The sequence below is a fragment of the Hypanus sabinus genome, chromosome 4 (genome assembly GCF_030144855.1).
Source record: "Hypanus sabinus isolate sHypSab1 chromosome 4, sHypSab1.hap1, whole genome shotgun sequence".
Taxonomy (NCBI): Eukaryota; Metazoa; Chordata; class Chondrichthyes; order Myliobatiformes; family Dasyatidae; genus Hypanus; species Hypanus sabinus.
In genome coordinates, this window is record NC_082709.1 from 67,251,141 (window position 1) to 67,269,317 (window position 18,177).

Below are 18,177 nucleotides of genomic sequence, written 5' to 3' on the forward strand. Positions count from 1 at the left end.
GGTGGGGAGGGGGACAACTACTTGGTAGATGCAGTACCTTCATGATACAGATGGTGAGACAGAAAGCCACACTTTACCACTGGGGCGGATATACCTTTGACTTTGTAAGCAGCATAACTATTAATTTTGTTGTTGGCGGGGCACCTTGCCAAGCCAGCAGTGTTGCAGTCACCATCAACTGCTGGGACGGCTTTGCAGCCGGACTTTGATGGCGAGGGCCTTTCTGCCCATAAGGTTGTCTGCGCCACCTGGTGGCCAGAAGTAGAAGGGCAATTCGATGCTCGGTTTTAATCTCCAGGAATCTCCAGGCCTCTGTCCTGTGACTGAGGTTCCCACCTTATGTATTATATAAACGGAGTGCGATTTCATACCACTGCACCCAGCCAGCAGCTGAACCCCTTAGGATCACTGTGCTGTGATTTATATTTAAAGCCCACCTCATCTCTGCCAGTTGTATACAGCAAGGGTTATGTCTGTGGCCGTGTTTCTTAATACTTCAGGTTCTTTACCCGACTTTTTGCCATGTTTTGGTTGTGTTTCAGAAGAGCTGGATTGCCCAATCGTTGTGTACTTTGTCCTCGACACCTCGGAGAGTGTGGCCCTGCAGGCCCGTATCCACGGCGACCTGGTCACCGCCACCAAGGACTTCACCAGGACATTAGTGGAGACAGCAAAAGATGGGGTCTACAGGGCTGGTGTGAAACTTAAATGGGATTTTGGAGGGTTGCACTTCTCTGACAGGGTGAAGGAATTCAGCTCCATAACTCAGGACAGGAGTAAATTCCTTTCAAGTCTGAGCGGTGTCACTTACATCGGCCTCGGCACTATCACGGACTGCGCCCTGAGAAACATGACCAAATTCATAACAGACCATCACAAGAATGACCTCGCAATCCGCTTTGGCATCGTCGTCACTGACGGTCATGTGACAGGAAGCCTTTGTGCTGGCGTTCAGGCCGAGGCTGAGAAAGCCAGAGACAACCGCATCAGGGTGTTTGCTGTCGCCACGGATGATGTCGAAGATGAGGTGGATCCTCGCTTTGAGCAAACCCTCAGGGTCATCGCCAACTTACCGCACGAGCTGTACCGAAATAATTACACAGCTGCCTCTGCTATCGATTCAAACCGACCCATCAGGTCAATCAACCAAATTGTTAAAACTATGGTAAGACATTCCTTATAGAAAACATAAAAAGCTAGTTCTGCTTTTTGCAGACATTAGGCTGTGTGTCCAATAATCTGCTAATGTACTAAGTAAAAGCTGTGTAGTCAGAACTAAAGGTTTCTCAAGATTGGAATCTTTGGGATGTAACTAAATCCAGAATTGATGGCTGTCATAGCCTCTGCTTGCAACGCAGGGCATATGAGGGGTGACTGTAGTGTAGGGAGTCATGAACGTCAGCACTTTTGGGTCGGGAGTATTTTTGATCGGTTACAACAGAGACCCATTCCTGTGAGCTGTTCATAACCTAGACAAGGAATGTGGTCGTAACCACATGGCAGAAGATGCATGCAATCCATCCCAGCATTCTTCTAAATAGTCACTCTTGACCTGTATATAAGTTAGGCATTTGCAAGCTGCGTTGGACCTGTATTGTCCTTAAGACAGCAGATGTGTAGTTATCGGTACAGTGCTGTTTAAGTTCAAGTTTTGCAAGTTTTGAGATTTTTGTCATGGGCATATATATATCCTGGGTATAAATGCCATGGAAATTAGCTTTTTACAGCAGCAGAGTACATGACAGACATTAGTTAACAGAAACTGAAATTAATATAAACTATACATAGCTTGCATGACAATATAAACATAACAACATAAGGACAAGTTGAGGAAGGAAGAAAATAAGTTGTCCCAGGTAGTGTTAATGTTTTTCATGTCAATTCAGGCTTTTGAAATGTTTTGTTAACTTAAGAGCATTATATTAACTTAATAAATTAAGATGAAAGAAAGAAACTGTGGAGGATGAAGAATCTGAAATGAAAACCGAAACTGCAGGCAACACTCAGCAGGTCAGGCAACGTCTGTGGGGTGCCAGGTTGAAGAGCCTTCATCAGAAATGGGAAGAGAGAAAATGATTCAGAATTAAATTGCAGAGAGGGTCAGGTGGGGGGAAGAGGGGAATTAGGATAAAAATGAGAGGAGAAACAGAGCACTGAGAATGAATATGGGAAGAGAGAGACACAGAGAAGAGAAGAACTCTAAGGCTGGCATTCCTTGAAGGGGAGCAAAATCAGACTATGCACGTCTTATCATATACTATCCTGAGATTAATTTTCTTGCAGTGATTCACAGAAAAATAAAGAAATATGTTAAAATTTATAAACATTTATAAAACAGTGAGTGAAAATCCAAACCTCTGATTTTTTTTCAACGAAGTTCAGTCCTTCTCTTGTCAGAGTTCCCACCTTCACGAGGAGATAGTGAACCATGGGTCCATCATGAAGAAACAAAGGATTTATACTTTAAAAGCTGTACATGAGGTTGTTAAAGGTGTCCGTGAGTCAGTATGAGGTAGACAAATGTAACAGGCTTAAGAATTGAAAATAGCATTAGAGAGAGCGACCAATTTACAGTTCGACTGTGGAAACGCTGGAAAGTGTGCAGTGAGGTCATGGCTAGTGCTCTGTAAGGTTCCTGGTCTCACCCCTTTGGAGTTTATAGCTCAGAGTTGTCTAGCTTCGTGGATTGAGAGATATTTTGCACTTTAGTCACAGTGCATTGGCTACAGAGGGCTTTGGAGTATCCTGAGGTCATAAGAAGTCCAACAGAAATGCAAGCCCACCCCTTTATAGGTTGGAGACTGATTGTCAACCCCGAACCCCATGCAACTGACATTGCTAATGTGTAACAACCACTGAAATACTTCAAAGGTGATGTCGGTGTAACAAGGAGATGTTAAAATCCTCTGCAACCTGTCAACCCTTTTGGATTGTTCATGAGTCACAGAAGAAACAAGAAAGTGGTAGTGAAAGTTGGCCGCTTCGCCCTGCCATTCCACATGATCGTGGTGATCTCCTCGTCTCTGCTGATTACCCACTGAGCCCAATAGCCTGATCTACCATGTTTGTGCTAACAGTCTGACCATGAATCGGTGCCCCTCCCAAGGGGTAACAGTGCTGCCCGGCTTTATCCAGTTAAGGGTTGGCGTTCATGTCTGAGCTGGCAAGACGACAGAGTGAAGGGTTGTTAATACATCTTCTCAGGCTCAGGTTGGAGGATGACTTCTTCTGCTTCAGCTCTGAGAGAACGTAGGGCAGAAGGAGCCGAATGGGGCCGTTGCTATGGACAATAGGCACACCTTCCTAGAATCAGAACCCGATTTATTGTCGCTAACTTATATGAAGCAAAACTTGTTGATCAGCAGCAGCGATACAGTGAAGACATAAAAACTACTACAAAATTACAAAAATTAATCAATAATACGAAAAAAACAAGGAATACTAAAGTCACAGTCATGGACCATTCAGAAACCTGATGGTGGAGGAGAAGAAGATGCTTGTCAATTTTCGGGTGTGGGTATTCAACTCTTGTGCCTCCTCCATGATGGTGGCAACAAGAAGACATCTCCTGGATGGTGAGGGTAGTTAACGATGGACACCACCATCTTGAGGCACCTCTTCTTAAAGACGTCCTCAATGATGGTGAGGGTTGTGCCCCTGATGGAAGTGGCTGAGTGTAGAGTCCTCTGGAGCTTCTGTATCAGACAGTGATGCAACCAGTCAGAATGTTCTCTGGTGTACATCTATAGCTTACATTTGGCTTCTATCATATTAGAGTTAGGGTTCTCAGTGCCAACCCAAAAGCTGCACCTCCTCCATTTTGAGGAGCCATGGACCAGAGGTACCCCGGAGGTCAATGAGGATGTAATGTGTTCTTTTTCAAGGGAAGTTTGAGAACAACCTTCCTCTGTCCTAGTAATCTTTTGCCTCGGCAAATCCCGGGGCATAGTGCCTAGCTCAGACCATGGGGCTGATCTGTCAGTGCTGGTAGAACGTGGCCACAGCCTCAGTGCTGGTGATGTTGGCTTGGGAGGGGAGACTGGCATTGGTTGACTTATTCTGCCACTGGAGTTGGAGGACTTTGTGGAGATACTATTAGATACTGTTGCCGGCATATACCAGCTCATTGACAGCAAAGTCTTTAGTGTTTAAGTCTCTGGAGTGGGCTTTGACCCTCAAACCATGGCTAGTGGCTCAAGTATTCGTGGAGTTTTTTAGGTCCTGAGGGTTAAGTGTTGGTTACTCTCTGTGAAGTGGCATCCATTGATCCCAGTTTGAAATCTGTGGTTCTAAATGCCTACGCATGGATGAATCTATAGTGGTCAACAGGTTAGGGATGAACATGGGGGTGAAAGATCGGAAACATCAAAGGTACAATGATCAAGTATTATGGATTGACAGGTCTTCACTATTAAGAGTTGATAGAAAAGGGAAAAACATTTAACTCTCAAGTGTGTTTTTATTCATACCACCTCACAGTTTTCAGTCAGTGTAACACAAGTCTCTCTTTCATTCACTGCAACATTCAGTACGACGTATTAAACACAATGTTCGGTGCCATGTATCTCCGAGAATCTCTGGGGTTGCAAGGATCAACGTTATTCGCCAGATACACTTACATGTATCAGGAGTTTGCTGTGGTGTGTTGGTGTGACATGCAACAAAAAAATCAACATTCAACAATTATAAAGAATGACATAAAATAAAGTTAGAGGTTAAAGTACAGATATGGAATAAAGTGTGCACAAACACAGAAATACCTGCATGTATTTACAATGTAAACAGCATTATAAAAACTGGTTTACAGTCTGTACTGTAGTGATAGAGGGGGGTAGGGAGAGCTACCTCACATGGTGGATCAGATTACCTGCCTGCGGAATTAAACTTGTAACATAGTATGAAGTTTTTGTTTTAATGCCCCTATAGTGTTTTCCAGAGGGAGCTTTTGGAAAAGACAGTCTGCAGGGTTGGTAGTGTCTGCAACGCTTCTTTGTCCTCGATGCATAGAACTCAGCTGGAGACGGTGGACCTTTTTTTGTTCACCTGACTGTTTGCTGTAGTTTTTGTAGATTGGGATTGATGCTACACATTAGGAGGCCATTCTGCCCATCTGGCCCAAGCCAGCTCTTTGAAACCACTATTTATATTGTTCCCCTACGCCACCATTTCCCATGGCCCTGCAAACGTTTCCCCCTTCAGTTCTCATCTGGAGGAACTACTCATCCAGAATGATTTCAGGTGACACCTTCCAGAAAGAAAGGTGCCCTCTTGTGTTTCCTTTCACTGTTACCTTGGGTCTGAGTTACTTTATTACAGGTTTAGAAAATTATGCCTGATGATTATTAATGGGCTTCAATGATTTCATCAAGACCTTTATCACAGCTTTGCTGTTGCTGCATTCTCCAGGAGTTCAGGTCCCTCTGGGCTTCTTTGGGTAAATACACACCTACAGCTGTGAGATTGGAGTATTGATAAAGACATACAAAATGCTAGGGATGAAATGATGGTTCTAGCCTACAGCAGCCAGATAACTTCTGGCAATGCAGTGGTGCTTGGACATTTTAATGATTGTGCCAAGACTTCTCTAATGGCCCTGTTCTCATCTCGTCTCTGTAATTAAATATGTTTTTCTCTTTGTTTTTACAGAAAGTGGAAGCCTTCAATGAGGTGAGACTGTCTACATTTCTGATTAATATTGCTTCACTTCTTGCAGTCATTTTATTTTCATTTGGTGAACAGTGTCGCTCCTGAAGCAACATTTTTTTTGGGGGGGGAAGAAACTTTCAATTTTGAAGTAGTCTGGTCTGCTTGCCTAGCTATTAAGACCTCTTCCTGTTCCCTGACCATTTCGCACCGTCAATTTCCCTTCCCTCTTCAGCAAGATCGTCCTGGCTGTAGAAACTGAGAGAGGGAGATAGCTGTGTTGACCTTGTCTTGTGGAGTCCCTGAGGGTACTGGGACAATGGGAGGATAGAAGAGGTACGACTCTTGAGGCACATTATTGGACAATGTAGGTTCAAGGAAGTCACTCTACCACCAACACCCAATTTATATTTTCACTCAGTGAATCAGTGACAGTTTACCGTGTTCATGCCCTTCCCATTTTCCCATTTTCCTTGGAGGGAAGTGCATGCCCACACCTGGAAAATTGGACCTCTGTCATCAGTCGGACTTCTGAAACATGCTTTGCTAAGAAGTAGCCGTTGGACTTAGATCAGTCTCTAGTGACTGGAGAAATATCAGTGAGAAATACAAAATGGGGTGGGGATGTAAAATTAGCACTGACAGCTCTGGGGTGGGGTGTACTCCAGAATGGGTACAGTAGTTTGAATGGTGTCCTGCGAAACCTAACTGTACTAAGGAACAGAATGTATGAGCGGTGTCAGCAAAACATGGCGGGGAGGAAGCTAAGAGATCGTAAGATATAGGAGCAGAATTAGGCCATTCAGCCCATCAAGATTGCTCCATCATTCAACCGTGGCTGATTCTTTTTTTTCCCTGCCTTCTCCTTGTAACCCTTAATCCCCTTACCAATCAAAAACCTAACAATTTCTGCCTTAAATATGACCAGTGACTTTGCTTCCACAGCTACCTGTGGCAACAAATGCCACTGATTCACCGACTTCTGTCTGAAGAAATTCCTGCTCATCTCAGTTTTGAAGGGGAAATCCCTGAGATCCTATACTCTCACCCTAATGCAAACCACTCTATGCAGGCCTTTCAGTATCCAATAGGTTTCAATGTGAATCCCTCATCCTTTTGAACTTCACTGATTCCAAGCCCAGAGATCACAAATACTCCTCATGTGTTAAGCCTTCTATTGCTGAAATCATTCTTGTGAAGCACCAGGAGACCCTCTCTAGTGTCAGCACAACCTTCCTTAGATACAGAGGCCAAAAGGGAGAGCACCCTTAGAACTTGGTCAGTTTTTAAAATCTCATTTGCCAGGATAGTATGGTTGCACTGTTATTAAAGTTTATTCTTTGCACTTTCCTAATTTGAGATCTGTGACACGAGTTCACAATCGTCAGTTTCACTTGTGAGTTTTGGCTTGAGTGCTCTGCCCATTGTTGGAATTTACTGAAACAATACTCAACACCCCCACCCTGCCTTAGCTGAGGAAAGGGCAAGGATGGGTGCAGTGCTGTATGGATGTCTTGAGGTCACTGGGACACCAATATCCAAGTGATTGTCGTTGTTTAAGTCAAGTTTAGGAAGGAAAACAAAGCCGGTGGGATGGGAGGTGTGATATTTCAACCTAAACAACCAATGGGAAAGATGGTAGTGTTGTGAATCCCCTCAGCTCTCAATTCCTGATGAATCTCCTTGTTTATTGGTCCACAACACCAAACTACCCAAAGGAATGCAAGAAGATAGGAGCAGTAATAGATTATTTGGCACCTTAAACCTTTCCATCATTCCAAATTTCCATGGCTCATCTCCCACAATCACCCAATCTACCTCAAATATCCCCAATTATCTAACCTTTCTTATCTGCCAGGGCAGAGCATTCTAGAGATTCATCCTGCTCTGCGAGAATCATTTGCTTTTTCTTAGACATCCATTATCTTTGAAGCTTGTTACGGAAAGCTTTCAAAGAAAATGAAAGAAGAGCCATATGTTTAACACCATTGTGGTTGTTCCCCAGAAATAGAGTAGCCGCCAGCCCATTAATACTCAGACCCTCAAGTCTTTAATATTGCAAATGGGGAATGTGACCAACATCAAAGATGTACAAGTGCGCAATGGCCTTACTATCCCTTTTAGAGATCCCTCTAAATCTTTGCCCCTACTGTGGGCCTCAGCCAAGCTCTGTCCCATCTCTTCCTACTGCTTGTCTCACTTGACATCACAAAGTGATGAAGATCTGGGTCTTTGTTAATGAGCTTTACCTCTGGAGATCCAGTTGTGTTAATGATGCACCATCAATAACTCTCGGAGACGTGAGGCGAGAGATAGGCTTTTATTAGCTGGAAGAGAGCAGTCAGCAGCAAGGGACCACCACACAACATCCTGGAGACTGAGGGAGGAGCAGTCAGCAGGGGAGGCGTGTCCAGACAGGTATATGTAGTTCACCACAGTTAAAGTGAGGCGATAGTGGATATTGGACTGCTGGCAACGATGCTGGAGAAGTGGTAATTGGGGACAAGGAAATGATGGACAAAGTGAATAAGTATTTTGCATCAGTCTTCACTGTGGAATACGCTGTATGGTGGAAAGTATGGGTGTCAGGTGGCATGAAGTGTGTGAAATAATCATAACAAGATAGAAGCTTCTCGGGAAACTGGAAAGTCTGAAGGTAGATAAGTCACCTGGGCAAGATGGTGTACACCCCAGAGTTCAGAAAGGGTGGCTGAAGAGATTGTGGAGGCATTAGTAACAATGTTTCAGTGATCTAGTTCTGGAATGGTTCTGGAAGACTGGAAGGTTACAAATGTCAATCCACTCTTCAAGAAGGGAGAGAGGCAGAAGAAAGGAAACCATGGGTCAGTTAGTCTGACCTCAGTGGTTGGGAAGAGGTTGGAGCTGATTATTAAGGGTGAAGTCTCAGGGTACTTGGAAGCACATGATAAAATAGGCTGTAGTCAGCATGGTATCCTTGAGGGAAAACATTGCCAGATAAATCTGTTTGAATTCTTTGAAGAAGTAACATGCAGAATAGACAAGTTGATGTTGTGTACTTGGATTTTCAGAAGGCTTTGACCGGGTGCCACATGAGGCTGCTTAGCAAGCTAGGAGCCCATGGTATCACAGGAAAGATTCTAGCATGGATAAAACAATGGCTGATTGGCAGGAGGCAAAGAGTGGGAATAAAGGGAGCCTTTTCTGCTGGCTGCCAGTGACTGGTGATTTTCCACAGGGGTCTAGGTTGGGACCAATTCTTTTTATGCTATATGTCAGTGATTTGGATGATGGAATTGATGGCTTTGTTGCAAAGTTTGCAGATGATAGGAAGATTGGTGGAGGGGCAGGTAGGTTTGAGGAAATAGTGAGGCTACAGAAGGACTTAGACAGATTAGGAGAATGGGCAAAGAGCTGGAATACAGTGTCAGGAAGTGTACGGTAATGCACTTTGGTAGAAGAAATGAAAGGGATGACTATTGTCTAAATGGAGAGAAAATTTTAAAATCTAAGGTGCAAAGGGACTTGGGGTTTCTCTAAAGGTTAATTTGCAAGTTGAGTCTGTGGTGAGGAAAGCAAATGCCATGTTAGCATTCATTTCAAGAGGACTCGAATATAAAAGCAAGGATGTAATGTTGAATCTATATTAAGCACTGGTGAGGCCTCATTTGGAGAATTATGAGCAGTTTTGGACCCCTTAGAAAGGATGTGCCAAAACTGGAGAGGGTTCAAAAGAGGTTCACAAAAATGATTCCGGGATTAAATGGCTTGTCGTATGAAAAGCGTTTGATGGCTCTGGGCCTGTATTCACTGGAATTCAGAAGAATAAGGGGTAAGATGTGAAGAGAATGTTTTGCTTGGTGGGAGAATCTAAGACCAGAGGGCACAGCCCCATAGAGGGGCATCCTTTTAGAACAGAGATGAGAAGGAATTTCTTTAGAGAGTGGTGAATCTGTGGAATTCTTTGCCACTGTCATCTGTGGTGGCTAAGTCTGTATGTATATTTAAGACAGAGGTTGATAGATTCTTCACTGGTCAGGGCATGAAGGGATATGTGGAGACTGGGGCTGAGAGGAAAATTGGATCAGCCACGATGAAATAGCAGAGCAGACTCAATGGACCAAATGGCCTAATGCTGCTCCAATATCTTATGATCTTGTGTGCTGTGTGCATGATTCCTTTTTCTCAGCAGCACAATACACTTGAAAATTATGCTGGCTCCATTTAAATTGAAAGGATTTTGAGATCCTTTTATTAGAGTATTCCCACGCTGGCTCTGATCTTTGCCATTTATGGTGTTGTGCTTTTCCATCATTAACCATGAACATTCTGTGACTTGCAGTGTTACAAGAGGAAGATGGAGTGTCTGCCGTTTAAAGGAGGTACAGGTCCAAAGGGCTTCAAAGGACGGAAGGTGAGTAAATCAGATCCCTCCGATGCCTTCTGCTCTGGTCTGAGCAACTTCAGCTTGTATTTTCACCCCTCTATAAGTCAATGGCTTTGGTCAGCAAGGATTATTGTTTCTGCTTTCAGCTTCTCAGCATTAAAAATATCTCCCTCTCTCTATTTTTCCAGAATTTTGAGTCATTCACTGGTACTGATCTCCCTCTTCCCTTATCCCCACCCTCAAGGCTGACATTCTGCTCTGGGTCAAGTGAGCCCAGTGAAATGCCGAGGTGTTGGGTCTAGGTTCTCTGGTGACATAATGGCTGGTTGTGCTGTGCCTTTCCATTCAAGTTAGCTTTTAGGAAGTGCATTTGCAGGGTTAACTCAGCCTGAGTGGGTGAGATACAGGAACGGAGCCCTGTTCTGTGACCTCGCCAAGGAGGAGTTTGCACTCCTGTGCCGTGGGGGGGGGGGGGGTGTTGTTGATTGGCTCCCGCTGAGATGGGGTCAGCTCCCACTGAGACTTAAAATCCAAGATCGACTTGTCCTCTCCCAGTAAATAGGAACCTAGTTGTCCCCATCAGCAGTCATTTAGTTTTTACATTTATTCACTGAGCACCAAAGTCCAGGAATTGCAGATTAACCACCCAAGCCTTCGTGGGATGCAAGACAGCGAGGAAACACAATGCGTCCCTCAATTGGCAGCAGTCACTGTGCATGAAGCAGATGCTGACGTATCAATGCAAGAGCATCTTTTTCAAAGGTGACGCGCGTGAGCCAGTTATAATCTGTCACGTATGCTTTTCACAGGGAGAAAAAGGAGAAACTGGTCCCATAGGTGCTCCAGGTCCAAAGGGTCGTCAGGTGAGTGTTCATTTATTCATAATTTCCTGAAAACTTGAGCTGTCATTTGTGTTTCACACCTGAACTTAAAATTCCTTTTTTTTCCCTCTACACAGGGTGATCCCGGTATTGAAGGACCCATCGGCTTCCCCGGTCCGAAGGTAAGATGCACTTCGAACATAGGCTCTTTTGATGGCCTGGTGGCCATCCCAAGATTCAAGCCCATCCCAAAAGAATTCCCCGCAGGACTGGGCAGAGTCTAGTCGCTGTATCTGCCCAAGCGCCAGGTTTCTGTTCCTGACTGAGAAACAAGAAATGCCAGATGCTGAACATCTAATGTCCAGAAGACGCAGCAAACAATCAGCAGGCCTGTCAGCGTCTGTGGTGGGGGGTGGCGGGTGGAAAAAATCAGAGTTAAAGTTTCAGGTCAATGCCACTTCATTGTATCGCAACAGGGAAGCTTGGAAAACAAGCAAATTTGAAATTAAAGTTGTAGAAGGGGAGTAGAGTGTACGTGAAAGAAAAGTGCACAGGCAATAGTAGATCTTGAGCTGTGAATGGTGCTGGCGGCTGGGGTACTTATTGACAACATTATGAATAAGGTATATTGTCAGAAAATGAAATGATCACCACAATCCAACAATAATAAATGTCATTATGGGACTGAAGTCACAAACATGTGCTGTCTCGTGTACTTGGACGTTGCAAGCCCCAGAGTGCTGAATTCAGCCTCAAAACTGGCCGTACCAGAATGTATCTGCCGAAGAAAGAGAGATGAGTGCTTATTATTCTTAGTAGATTTACTGGCCAATAACTTCCTTGGCTATAAATACTTGTTCCAGAATTCAAATCACTCCTGCCCTGGCCCCACCCTGTTCCCTGATTTAGTTTCAAATTTGTTGGGAGGTGGAGAATGCCAGGCAGGTTGGTCCCAGATACTCAGATGCTAAATATACCAATGGGCCCTTCCTCCAGTACCAATGATGCCATCTAGGTACAGGTGAACCACCTAAGACCCTCATAATTGAAATGTGCCAGGAAGTTGTGGTAAAGCTAATACCATTTCTTTTTCTCTTTTCCAGGGTATTCTCGGATTGAAGGGAGAAAAGGTGAGGCATCTTGCACTGCTCCACTCTCTTTTCGATGGACGTTGACATGGTGATGACTGTGACTCCAGCAATTCTTAGGTGCCCCAAGGACTTGTTTAGGAGCTCAAGTTTACTTGGGCCTGAATGTATAGGCCCAGGCTTCAAGTTGCTCACTCCACCCTCCCACTGGTAGCTGGTCAAAGCCAGGAAAGGTATCAGAGTGCAGAGCCACCAGATCTGTTGTTGGTGTGTTTCAAAAGGAATCTGCTGCTAAGCTCTGGGCACCTGGAAGCCCAGAATATGCATTGGATCAGTGGTACTCATCGGTGATGTGACCTGCAGCCAATTGGCATCCCACCTTCCCTATGTTTTATTAGCCAACTGTGGAGGCCACCTGCCCATCCCCTTAGCAGCAGCATGGGCCCGGTGTGGCCATTAGTTGCCCAGCATTAGGACCTGAGATGGAGGAGGAAGTGGTAGAGAGAAAGTCAGATTTCTGCAATGGATCAGTGACCTAAAAGAGTATCCCCGCTCCCCCTTGACTTCAGATTCTCAAAATGTCGCTCCCTATAGTTTGGACTGTGTGCTGCACCCCAGCTGATTAAGCCAATCCAGAGTTGAGAGAAGCCTGATATGGCCTCACTGAGCACGAAGTGGGAATTGTAGGGTAGGCAGGGACATGGGATCTTGAAGTTACACTGGGAAGTTGCCACTTTGCCGTAAAACTGAAAGTAAACCCAACTTAAAGCTAAACATTGGCCAACAAGCCTTTTAATTCTGAAGCTTCAGAGCCTGAATAAGTAGTGGAATTGAATACAGAGTGTGTCACTCTGTTTTACCAAACCCGTCACCATTGTGATGAGTCTCAGTGAGCACAGAATGGACGCTTACAACTGGCGGCACGCCACTCCTGAACTTGTTGTCCACATTGTTCCTGTTGATGTTGACATGTCCTGCGTTTCTTTTTCAGGGAGAAATAGGATCTACCGGAAAGAAGGTAAGAAGCCATTTAATTTTGAAACACTTGGAGTTTATGTTCCTCTTTTTAGACCCGTGGAAGTCTCTATCCGTTCCTAATGTGTCTGTCTTTTTCCTTGTGACTCTTCCAGGGTATGGCTGGATTGCCAGGCCAAGACGGGATTGATGGACAGAAGGTAGGCTCGTTGTCCCTAGCTGGGGCAAAGCAAGTTGAAGGGTCATGCTTATTTATCATGTGTACATCAAAACGTGTAGTCAACTGCCTCATTAGTGTCAACAGGGATATGCTGGCCACAAGTGTCACCACACATTCCCGCGCCAATATAACGTGGCCAGTTAGCTCGTCTCAACAACACAAAGCAGAACACAACACGATAGCATTAGTAAAGCAAGCCCCTCTCCCTTCCACCGGCACACAAGGACAGTCCTCCAACTTCAGGATCTGCCCCGCTGTGGCCTGCCTGGGGTGGGACAGGTGTCCTGGCTCCAGGAATTGGGTGCAAATACAACATGGACTTGTGAGAGAGTCTAGGGTAAGGCAGCCATGCCATTTAGGAGAACGGACAGGAGGTATGCAGCGTGTTGAAGGATTGTCGATCTTCTGCCCATGAAGAGACTAGCTCCATTAAAGGTTTAAATCCGAGCACTAGACTGACCATCCTGGGGAATAAAGAGAGTATGGACAGAACTAGTAAACTCTCTGCCTACACTTGCTGAGTAGGATAAATTTTTCTGATGGTTTGAATGGGATCCTTTTTCCTTTTCAGGCAGTGTCTGAGATGCAAAATGGGCCTTAAAGGATTCCATCCAGATCCAAAAGAATTTTTTTAACTTCCCCAGACTAATCGGGAGTCTGTGGGAAATTAGAGTCATTGAGTTCTACACCATCGAAACGGGCCCTCTGCCAACCATGATGCTTACTGAAAATAATCCCACTTTCTGCATTAATCCCATATTCCCCTACGCACTGCTCATTCATGATACTTCTTAAATGTTATTGTTCCTGCCTCTACCACCTCAATCTAGATACCAACTACTCTTTGTACTGGGTGGGGGGAGGTGGGATATAAATACCCCCAGACCCTCTCTTTGCTGAGGAGATGTTCTCCCTCTCTGTGCCCTCTTGTTTCAGATCCCTCTACCATGGGGAGCAAACTATATTTATCTTGTCTCCGTCTCTCATCATTTTGTATATCTCTATCATCTCCTTCTTTTTAATATCAATGTGCTTCAGGATATCACTGCTCTCTTCCCCCGGTCCATTAGCTTCCATATCCTCCTCTATGGTAAGTACAGACAAGAAGTATTCATTTAAAACTTTGCCTGTTCCATTCATAAATTATTCCACTGATCCTTAAAGATCCTTCCTCCCCAGTTGCCTTTTTGCTCAGTATCCTGATAGAATCAATTGGGGTTTTCCCTGATCTTGTCTGCCAGATATGGCTTATGCCCCCCTTTTATGCCCTCTTAATTCTCTTCTTAAGTGTACTCCTATCTTCTTTCTACTCCTTAAGGGATTCACTTGATCCTAGCTGCCTCTGCTTGACATATGCTGCATCTTTCTCCTTACCAGACCATTAATATTGCTCCTCAACCAAGATTCCCTAATCTTGCCTGCTCTGCCCTTCACTCTAACAGGAAAATTCTGGCCCTGAACCCTTCCTTACTCCATTTTGAAGCTTCCTACTGGTCAGAAGTTACTTCACACACTAACAGCCCCACTCGACCAGCTTTTGAGAACCCCTGTCTGGTGATATGAAGGTTAGCCATGTTCCAATCTAGCTCTTCAACTTGAGAACCTCTCTTACCTTTTTCCATAGCTGCCTTAAAGCTAATTGAATTAGGGTCACTGGTTCCAAAGAATGAATATCAACCACATGTGCAGCATCATCTCCAAGGAGCAGATTGAATGTAACCTCTTCTCTAGTATTACCATTCACTTATTGCTCTAGAAAACATTCCACAACTTCTGTCCCATCTAATCCCTTGACACAAAGGAAGTCCCAGTCAACCTTAAGGAAGTTAAAATTGCCTACTATTACACCTCTGTGACTTCCAGATACATTTGCTCTTCTAATTCCTGTTGACTACTGGGGAACCTCTAGTATAATCCGATCTAAGTGATTATCCATTTCTTACTTCTATGTTCAACCTACAGAGCCTCTGTGGTCTTGCTGGGAATTCCCCAGGGCTGTCCTCTCTTAAGTGCTGACAAGATAGTCAATAGTGCCCTTCTCCCTCCTCCCTTGCTCTCACCGCTGTCCACACAGAAAGCATTGATACCCCGAAATGTTAAACTGTTAATCTCGCACCAAGTTTCTGTATTGGCTCTAATATCACAATCCCATGTTTCAGATTATTGTGTTAGAATGGGGTATCTTCATAGTTTGTAAGGTTGAGAATGTTCCGTGCAGACCCAACTGATGCATAAGGGAGTGCTTGAAAAGGTGCCGAACATCCGACCTAATGCAATTCCCCTCTTCCGCCTCGTGGTGTTGGGAGGTCTGCATGAGAGAAAATCGTGTCTTGGCTCCAAATTATTCTGTGTGAAGCTTGAGTAATGGGCTCAAACACACTTATGTAGGTAAAAACCACTGCATTCAACCTTTGGAACATCCTTCTTCTTCAACCAATCCCACTATTGTGTGGGAGAGAGCTGCACTGCAAGTAGATTCACCATTTCTATGTGTCAGTACCTTTATCATCAGCTAAGTGTAATCTTTGCTGTAGACCCTTGTGGTATAACACTATTCAGTTTGGAATTCAGAGTGTAAAATATACCCATATCATTACTTTGCTTGCTTTATATCTGACAGGGGATATAGTATACCCGGGCTGTTATAGCATTGCAGTTAGCAGCACAATTATTGATTGTATAACACATTTGGAAAGCACAGTACAAAATGATGTTTAGTTAGTACATAGTGACTGGAATAACAGTTGTATTTTTCTGTTGATTTCAGGGCAAGCAGGGACGCATTGGAGCTCCAGGATGTAAAGGAGATCCCGGTGATATGGTAACTCGTTTCCCCCTTTAATATTCTTTGGATAATTGTGAAGCCACATTCATGTTGCCACTCTCTCATTTTAGATTGTTTTTGAGCTTTGGGGAATCCTACACAGCATGGAATTCCAATGAAAATTTGGATCCTAACATTCTACACTGTCTATGTAATTTTGGGCAAACTCCCTCTTTGTCAACGCAAACATGAGGAAATCTGCACATGCTGGAAATTCAAGCAACACACACAAAATGCCGGTGGAACGCGGCAGGCTGGGCAGCATCTATACGAAGAGTCCTGACAAAGGGTCTCAGCCCGAAACGTCGGCTATACTTCTTCCTATAGACGTTGCCTGGCCTGCTGTGTTCCACCAGCATTTTGTGTGTCCCTCTTTGTTCAGCCCTCTTCGGCCTTGCTCATTAATTATCCATCTCACTGCTAATTCCACATTTTGATCTGACTGTAGCCCTTTAATGTCCGTTCCTCAGTGCCGGGCCGTCCGTTCCTCAGTGCCGGGCCGTCCGCTCCTCAGTGCCGGGCCGTCCGTTCCTCAGTGCCATGACGTCCGTTCCTCAGTGCCGGGCCGTCTGCTCCTCAGTGCCGGGCCGTCTGCTCCTCAGTGCCGGGCCGTCCGCTCCTCAGTGCCGGGCCGTCCGCTCCTCAGTGCCGGGCCGTCCGTTCCTCAGTGCCGGGCCGTCCGTTCCTCAGTGCCGGGCCGTCCGCTCCTCAGTGCCGGGCCGTCCGCTCCTCAGTGCCGGGCCGTCCGCTCCTCAGTGCCGGGCCGTCCGCTCCTCAGTGCCGGGACGTCCTCTCCTCAGTGCCGGGACGTCCGTTCCTCAGTGCCGGGCCGTCCGCTCCTCAGTGCCGGGACGTCCGTTCCTCAGTGCCGGGCCGTCTGCTCCTCAGTGCCGGGCCGTCCGCTCCTCAGTGCCGGGACGTCCGCTCCTCAGTGCCGGGACGTCCGCTCCTCAGTGCCGTGACGTCCGTTCCTCAGTGCCGGGACGTCCTCTCCTCAGTGCCGGGACGTCCGCTCCTCAGTGCCGGGACGTCCGCTCCTCAGTGCCGGGACGTCCGCTCCTCAGTGCCGGGCCGTCCGCTCCTCAGTGCCGGGACGTCCTCTCCTCAGTGCCGGGACGTCCGCTCCTCAGTGCCGTGACGTCCGTTCCTCAGTGCCGGGACGTCCTCTCCTCAGTGCCGGGACGTCCTCTCCTCAGTGCCGGGACGTCCGTTCCTCAGTGCCGGGCCGTCCGCTCCTCAGTGCCGGGACGTCCGTTCCTCAGTGCCGGGCCGTCTGCTCCTCAGTGCCGGGCCGTCCGCTCCTCAGTGCCGGGACGTCCGCTCCTCAGTGCCGGGACGTCCGCTCCTCAGTGCCGTGACGTCCGTTCCTCAGTGCCGGGACGTCCTCTCCTCAGTGCCGGGACGTCCGCTCCTCAGTGCCGGGACGTCCGCTCCTCAGTGCCGGGACGTCCGCTCCTCAGTGCCGGGCCGTCCGCTCCTCAGTGCCGGGACGTCCTCTCCTCAGTGCCGGGACGTCCGCTCCTCAGTGCCGTGACGTCCGTTCCTCAGTGCCGGGACGTCCTCTCCTCAGTGCCGGGACGTCCTCTCCTCAGTGCCGGGATGTCCGCTCCTCAGTGCCGGGACGTCCGCTCCTCAGTGCCGTGACGTCCGTTCCTCAGTGCCGGGACGTCCTCTCCTCAGTGCCGGGACGTCCTCTCCTCAGTGCCGGGACGTCCGCTCCTCAGTGCCGGGCCGTCCGCTCCTCAGTGCCGGGCCATCTGCTCCTCAGTGCCGGGACGTCCGCTCCTCAGTGCCGGGACGTCCGCTCCTCAGTGCCGGGACGTCCGCTCCTCAGTGCCGGGACGTCCGCTCCTCAGTGCCGGGACGTCCTCTCCTCAGTGCCGGGACGTCCTCTCCTCAGTGCCGGGATGTCCGCTCCTCAGTGCCGGGACGTCCGCTCCTCAGTGCCGTGACGTCCGTTCCTCAGTGCCGGGACGTCCTCTCCTCAGTGCCGGGACGTCCTCTCCTCAGTGCCGGGACGTCCGCTCCTCAGTGCCGGGACGTCCGCTCCTCAGTGCCGGGCCGTCCGCTCCTCAGTGCCGGGCCCTCTGCTCCTCAGTGCCGGGACGTCCGCTCCTCAGTGCCGGGACGTCCGCTCCTCAGTGCCGGGATGTCCGCTCCTCAGTGCCGGGACGTCCGCTCCTCAGTGCCGGGACGTCCTCCCCTCAGTGCCGGGACGTCCGCTCCTCAGTGCCGGGACG

At 47.1% G+C, this 18,177-nt stretch overlaps 1 protein-coding gene across 4 annotated transcripts in view; it reads left to right on the forward strand.

Annotated features, from left to right (window-relative positions):
• The window catches only part of col6a2 (collagen, type VI, alpha 2), a 74,989-nt gene that overhangs the window by 9,823 nt on the left and 46,989 nt on the right, over nucleotides 1-18,177 (forward strand). For 2 of the 4 annotated variants that reach the window (XM_059967348.1, XM_059967345.1), the window contains exons 3-11: nucleotides 529-1,165; nucleotides 5,647-5,667; nucleotides 9,965-10,036; nucleotides 10,819-10,872; nucleotides 10,968-11,012; nucleotides 11,934-11,960; nucleotides 12,910-12,936; nucleotides 13,049-13,093; nucleotides 15,881-15,934. In XM_059967348.1, coding sequence (XP_059823331.1) covers nucleotides 529-1,165; nucleotides 5,647-5,667; nucleotides 9,965-10,036; nucleotides 10,819-10,872; nucleotides 10,968-11,012; nucleotides 11,934-11,960; nucleotides 12,910-12,936; nucleotides 13,049-13,093; nucleotides 15,881-15,934 — 982 coding nt within the window. The remainder of the gene's footprint in view (nucleotides 1-528; nucleotides 1,166-5,646; nucleotides 5,668-9,964; nucleotides 10,037-10,818; nucleotides 10,873-10,967; nucleotides 11,013-11,933; nucleotides 11,961-12,909; nucleotides 12,937-13,048; nucleotides 13,094-15,880; nucleotides 15,935-18,177) is intronic. The other 2 variants (XM_059967346.1, XM_059967347.1) reach the window with 2 other exon arrangements.